General features: G+C 42.5%; 1 protein-coding gene across 1 annotated transcript; it reads left to right on the top strand.

Moving 5' to 3' along the window:
- Positions 1–208: 208 nt before the first annotated feature.
- On the top strand, positions 209–6,462 carry LOC118964656 (uncharacterized). The gene is made up of 8 exons (XM_090236114.1): positions 209–501; positions 849–906; positions 1,150–1,297; positions 1,393–1,429; positions 1,662–1,945; positions 2,194–5,743; positions 5,933–6,008; positions 6,272–6,462. Exons 1-8 carry the CDS (start codon positions 313–315, stop codon positions 6,421–6,423), a joined length of 4,494 nt encoding a protein of 1,497 aa, XP_090092240.1. The 5' UTR covers positions 209–312; the 3' UTR covers positions 6,424–6,462.
- Positions 6,463–6,839: the final 377 nt, after the last annotated feature.

Below are 6,839 nucleotides of genomic sequence, written 5' to 3'. Positions count from 1 at the left end.
ATTTGTGATGTCATAAAGGTCTAACGTTCCATGACGTAGCATGTAGCCCTAAATTACAGTCCCTGCTTGCAATATTGTCCTCACTCTCGACCTGAACTCAACTTGAATGTAACCAACACAGACAAGGACATGCTTTTTGAGATATAAAATAGCTTGAATGGATGAAGAAAAGGTAAGCTAAATTACTTCATGCAATATTGGGGGAAAGTAAAAAAGGGTAAAGCAATATAAGCGGATATTTCTTGTAAAAAGCTATAACATATTGTAAAGCAAATGTACCATTCTTTATAAAGTCACCAGCTTAGCGCTGATATGGCTGTAGCTCTATTTATGATGTCCTCTGCACAGATCTACTCTGACATTGACATATTATTACTTATTGGAATGTCTGTCCTTCAGGTAGCACAGAGGGAGGATGGTGATCCTCAGAGGGAAGGAAAGGAAGTTGTTGAGGAAGAACCGGTGGCCACACCCAAAGAGGAGGCCAAGAAGGGAAGGAAGGTAAGATAGCAGTAGTGACAGAGCACATAATAGGCCTACTGGGTTACACTCTGTACCTGATAGCAGCCATACCATAGATATCTATATATGTCAGATAACAACATACGTAGTAACTGTTTTCAAAACGTGTTTTAAGAGCTGCTTTGACCTGGCCCATAGCCTATTCATAAATTGTCTCAGAGTAGGAGTGCTTATCTAGGATCAGTTTTGCATTTGAGATCATAATGAATACAATTATTTGGGCAAGGTTGAGCCCACACCTTATCTGATGAACTTTATGTATACGGGCCCTGGTGTTACATGTCTGCCATCATTTAAGCTCTGGAATCTGTTCTGTTCTATCCTAGGCAAAAAGTAAGAGGAGTGGCAAGAAGTCAAGGAAGCTGGGCACTGACAATGATGCAGGTCAGAGATTTACCTCTGTAGTACTACATTGTTTCTCTCTTCTGTCTGTGATGTGAGGTTGTATTATCCATTTTCAATGAAACTGTAGTCTACTGTAATCAGTAAGAAAGGTCACATAGATAGCTTTATTCAAATAGGCCTATTCTAAAACCCTTAAACAATGAAATCAGAGTATTAAGAGATAAAATGTCTGATTTCTCTTTAATTTTGTTTCTACTTCCTCTACGGCAATCACATCTTTAGTCTCCAGGAATAAACACCTGGATAGAGGATCTGTAATTGAGCTCCTGGAGAAGAAAGCTGTTAAGGCTGCATTCGGCCCAGGCAACAAGGATGAGATGGAATACTCCTACCCAATCCTCATCTCATTCCTGCGCAATCTTACTGATGAGTATGTTAAAAGTTTTTCTGTAATGTTCAACATTTATGAAATATTGTGCAGTGGGAACTAAACACTAACTAAAACACTTATTTTAAATTGTCTAGGCAGTGGCAAGTGATCTACAAAGGACTAAAAAACCCTGTAAGTTTCCCTACCTGCCTTTGACCTTTGATGTGTCAATGATCTGTTGAATTCAGAGATTAGCCATCAAGTCATATTCTGTTATTCATGTTCTCTGTCAGACTTCATCAAACTTTGAATTCAGTCACAGACAAGAATAACAATGTTGATCAAATGCATTCTGTTCGATCTAGAATACTTTACATCACAGTTCCATTGAAAAGACTGTTTTTGTTCTGTTTGTTCAAAACAGATGACGAAGGAACAGCTTGCCAAATTGTGCAAGACAATTGTAACCTTCATCGCACAGACCACCCTGCAGATCCTGCTGCCAGCCCTGGCCCGCGTACTTGGGGTAAAGGACTTTGCTGACGACGACACTGACTCACCCAAGAGGGGTGGCAGTGCAAGATCCTTTGCTGCCTTTGATCAGGAAAGACTGGAGCTCATCCAGGAAGTTAGATATCTGGCGAAGAAAATGTATAAGGGCGGCACAGGGGCTCAACATCTCAGGTCCCTAACACCCTCTTCTAAGAGGTATGTTCCCCTCAAGGTTTTCATGTATGGATTTCACCGAGATCATCTATCCCAGTGTTAGCCAATGCAATTTACTCTATCTGATGTAGTACAAAATGTAATGTATCAGCCTTTGAGCATATTCAAATGAATGAGCATGTAAAGCGATCAAAAGGACATGTAGATATTTAGAATACTAAAATTACAACGCTTGACCGATTTGCCAAGTTAAGACAGGAATTATCATGCTTTGCTTGTTCGTTTTAAAGTTCCCAGACCTCAGTGAAAGTCCTCCTGGGAATGACAGAGGACAGAATCATCAAAAGTGTCCAGGAGCAACTGTCTGATCATAATATCCTGTCCTCTTGCCCACCTGAGCTGACTGTTGGTCTTATCAAGGTGGTGGTCGAACAGCTTAACTCTGCCCTCTCTGCGACCATCAGCAGAGCCATTTCAGGGCGGTCCTCCCCTATTTCTTCTGGTACCCAGGCCGCTGAACAAATGGTCAACATGGTCCAGAAATGTTTTGATGATCACACCACCCCAGAGGACCAGAGCTCTACCTCTGTATTAGAGTCATGCATTCCACCTGCAACAGAAGAAGTGATGACTGTTATCGCAGAGATGGTGGGTGAATTGGAAAAAGAAGATCCGGAATTGGCTAAGGTTTTTCGAGATGTGGCTGTGAAAGTTAAAATGTTGGCATCTGGCAGTGACCTTGTAGTGGAGCACCTGGATGTTGAAGACTCTCCTGTTCCAGAGGAGCTGAACATAATATGTACATCTTGCAAAGCAATGATGCAAAATCTTGGCACTCTGTTTAGTGTGAAGTTCAAGACCAAAGCCTCAAAGGCTGTGAGTGAAATTCTTGTGAGAAGGTTAATGAGCGATATCTCTGGTATGGTTCAACCTTCTCATTCGTTTAGTACCACTCCAAGCTTGATGAATGCATCTAGCCCATCTGACAGGATCCTTGATTCTGCGGCCACTGAGCTCATACAGACCAAAGTAGAATCTGAGGCATCACAAATAATTGATAACTTTGTTGAAGATGTCAAGGACATTGTGCAGTATGCTGAATTAGATCAGCCAACAAGCACCCAGAGAGATACCCAAGTGGGACACTGTACGACAAAGCGGAAACCCTTCCATGCAGCTCGTAGACTCTGCGAGAGACTTCAGGCAAAGCTGGAGACATTGTTCCTCAGAATGGTTGGAGCTCCAGTCCAAGGGGAAGAACTTATGGAAAAAGCTGACTCCAGTGCTGTGCTTCTGGAGCATACTGACTCCAGTGATCTGCCTGTTTCAATCCTGAGCTTGCCTTCCCCATGTAGGAGTGAATCCCCTATATCAGAACGTAGTTCATCTTCTTTATCTGATGGATGTGATTCAACTGACTCTGTAGGAGAGAAAACACCAGAGCAACCTGAAACCAGTAAGAGTGAGGCAATACTGCAAGTGGTCAACTCAACAGGACTTGGTTCTCTCCGTAAATGCCAAAGTGAGAACTCTCAACCATTACTGTCTCTCTGTGATTCCAACATGGTGCCCTGCACCAAAGAGGTATTGTCCAAGATTGTGACCATGTATAGGTCAGAGGTGGCAGATTTGGAATGCACATCATCTGTTGCAGAGGGTTCCTCTTACAACTCCCTTGAAGTCTGTGGCTTTTTGGACAGTGTCATGTCTTATCTAGAAGACATGCCTGTGTCTGGTTCTTCATGGTTGGAAGGATTAAGAGATACTCCAGCCTCAGTCATTGAGAAACTCTCCAGTGAGGAGTTCCAGATGAACGCTACCAACGAAGTGCGAAAAATACTGATCAAATCAGTCAGTAGCTTTCCCAGCAAAGTCAGTTCCAGCCAGACAGATTCTCAGATGTTGCCAGCAAAATCAACAATTTCCTTAAGGCATACAGATATAACTGCTTTTGAAATCGTTGGATCAATTACAAATGACATGAAGAGCCTTTTCCCACCCACAGAGTCTTCTACTACTCTATGGCAGGCAGACTCTATGCTTCAACAGAGTGATGAGAAAACCTCAGAGTACACTGAGGCCACACCCAAAGGCTCACAGTCTGGTTTGGAAGTATCTGAGAAGAAGATCTGGACAACTGCAAAGACTATTTACCACAATGTGAAGACAAAGATGATGAATTATTTTACATGGCAAAATCAAGTCAAAGCAACAACGGCTCAAGCCAAAAAGACCCTCAGCCATATTCTGGTTTTAATTCAGAAAGAGCTGTCAAAATCTGACCAAACGGTGACTGCGCTTTCACAAATAGAGAATGTGGTTGGAATGATGCTGAAGGATGTTGAAAGGGTAAGCAGTGAATGTGGTGAGGAACTGATCTATCAAGCGCCACAGCGTTCTTCCTCCTCGTTGTCATCCTCATCTGCCAGATCAAAGAAGTCAGAGTGGGAATTTTCACTCCCTGGCACTCCCATCTCTTCTGATTTACCAGAGAGTATTACTCAGCCCATTGTGAGATGCTCAGTCATCGACATGGGCAAATCTACTAAGCCAAAAACATTGGTGTGTGATGCCAGGGAAAGCATGTCTGCAATAGTGGATACCATCATAAAGGAGGTACATCCAGAGGAAGAAGGGGAGGTTGCATTCCACCCTGATCTAACAGCTGCAATAGCAAGACTGGAGGAGCTCATATCTCAGGGTAGGATTGGTGCTCTCTCACGTGATCTTACTCACCAAGTCAACCGCATCATTTCTGAGAGCAACTTGACCCCTCTGGTTCTGACAGTGGCGGCTGGAAAGAGTGCATCCGATACAGTCCTTACTGAGCTGAAGAGGAATGACAAGACGGTGGGGAAGCCCACAGCTTACAAGCTGGTTCAGCTTTTTGCAGAGGAGTCTGTGAAGCGCCTCTTGCTTCCTAGCCTTGTGCCCTCTACAGCTTCAATGAGTTTGGCTCAGGGAGTTAGTGTGCCGGCTAGCGTATCTGAAGATAGGATTTCATGTTCTTTTTCTACATCAGCATTTAGTGACACAGTCAGCCTGTTTACCAAAGTAATGGTAAGTCAGGTCATGGACTCTGTGGTTTCTGATGCACAAAGCAGAGGGTCATCTCCAACCGGAACTGTAACTGATATAGGCAGTCTACTGAGTGGTAAGTCCTACCCTCTGCCATCTTTCTCTGCCATCAGCATGACAACAAGTGGGACCTCCAATGCTGCACAAGGCTTTGAGGCCAACATAGATGCTGAGGAAAGGGATACCATCAGTTGTTTCGGTGTACCTCAGAGCATTGTTTGTGATCAGAATTCAACCAGCCCGGATGTTGCCTCGCTTTCAACCCCATCCACTGTTAACTTAGTCGGTGATGATGACTTCACCGGCCTCATCAGCATGTTAGTGGTGAGACTTCTGTCAAAAATACAAACCCAAACTGATCTGTACCCAACTGACGTCACACGCACGTCACAAGACCTGATTCCAAAAGTTATAGCTGCCTTCTGTGCATGGTCAGGCTGCTCTGAGACCCAAGCTTATCCCAAGAACCTGAAGAGTCACAAAGTATACAGCACCGTCTACAAACATCTGTTGAAGGAGTTTGGCTCAGAGAAAATACTCCAACTGGCCGTGTCGACTCAGGACTCCACTTTCAATAGGATTCTTGTGAAGTTATTGAGCAAGGAGCTTCTCCACAGTTGTAACGAGGCATCAAGAGCAGCCTCAAGAACATCTTTCGAAGCCACCAGGCCAGAAGCTCTTCTCATGGCTGAAGATGTGAAGGCTACCAGAGGGAAGCTGTCTTTCCTACAAAGGCTTGCCAGACTGAAATTCAACTTAAAGGTACATCACACTTATTTAAGTTAACAATTGTGTCAATGTGAGTAAACAATGTTATTTAGAGAAAATGTAAAACCATCCATTAATTCCAAAACCATTTATAAATCTTGTTGTGCTGGTGTGTAAGATGTGATCGTTATTACCGTGAGATTGTTCTGCTGTGACAGTTGTTTTGACATGTTTTTGTTTTAGCCATTCATGATGGGAAACAAGAAGAATTCCCGCCATTCTGAATCCAAAGACCAGACTACTGCTGAAGAGATCATGTGTAAGTCCATACAGCAGGACATTTACTGTTTGAGATATTGGTGTACAAAGCTGCTATTGCAAAAATATTAAACCCTATAAACAGTACATTATATATTATCGATAGTAATCTCTTATGTAAAATTATTTATAGTTTCCAAATCTCAAGATTCTGGTTCTCATTTATTTGTGAAAGTAATAATGAGTTGAAACTAAGAATACAATATACCATCATTTCTAAATGAAAGTGCATGTCAACTCTCTCTCTTCTGTCGCCCAACATAGTGGCACATCCTGCCACATTTGGACTCCCAGAGGGTCTTCCCTCCACCTCTCAACAGGAGAAGCCTCGCAAACGTCCCCTTCTAATCAGGATGTTTTCCACCATCTCCATAGGCCTATCCAAGCCATTCAAACGGTTTTCAAAGCAAGCTTAATACAACAATTTCCTTTAATACAGTAATATTTGCATTGAATTGATGGCCTTTGTCTTCTTTTGTGTTGCCCTGTTAACACATTTGATTAGAAAATACATAGTATATTTAGTTTAGTTTATTATGCAGTCATAGTCACGGTGTAGGCTAAACAAAGTAATGTTGTCCTGAATAATGTATAGAACATGCACCCTCCCACCCCCCCACCCACACACACACACACAGTGTGATTCATTGAACACACACACTTCAGTTATGTCCCACAACCAACATTCGACCAGATATCAATGATTCAGTGTAAAATACATGTACTGTAAAATAAACCGTATTTAATTTACAACCAATAAAATAATACATGATGCAGGACACTCAGTTATAAGGGAATTAACTGGTTTAACTTCTCAAACAGAAACACACAC

Source organism: Oncorhynchus mykiss, chromosome 5, assembly GCF_057628025.1.
Source record: "Oncorhynchus mykiss isolate SJ-2025 chromosome 5, ASM5762802v1, whole genome shotgun sequence".
NCBI classification, from domain to species: Eukaryota; Metazoa; Chordata; class Actinopteri; order Salmoniformes; family Salmonidae; genus Oncorhynchus; species Oncorhynchus mykiss.
Note: the sequence above shows the minus strand (reverse complement) of the source record. Positions and strands in the feature narration are given on the sequence as shown.

What these genes read in the sequence shown, in the direction of transcription:
- LOC118964656 (XM_090236114.1), top strand. Translation starts at nt 313, where the DNA reads ATGGCTGTAGCTCTATTTATGATGTCCTCTGCACAGATCTACTCTGAC. An exon ending in CTGCGCAATCTTACTGATGA is followed by an intron (nt 1,298 to 1,392) that starts GTATGTTAAAAG and finishes TAAATTGTCTAG; the next exon opens with GCAGTGGCAAGTGATCTACA. An exon ending in CTAACACCCTCTTCTAAGAG is followed by an intron (nt 1,946 to 2,193) that starts GTATGTTCCCCT and finishes TTCGTTTTAAAG; the next exon opens with TTCCCAGACCTCAGTGAAAG.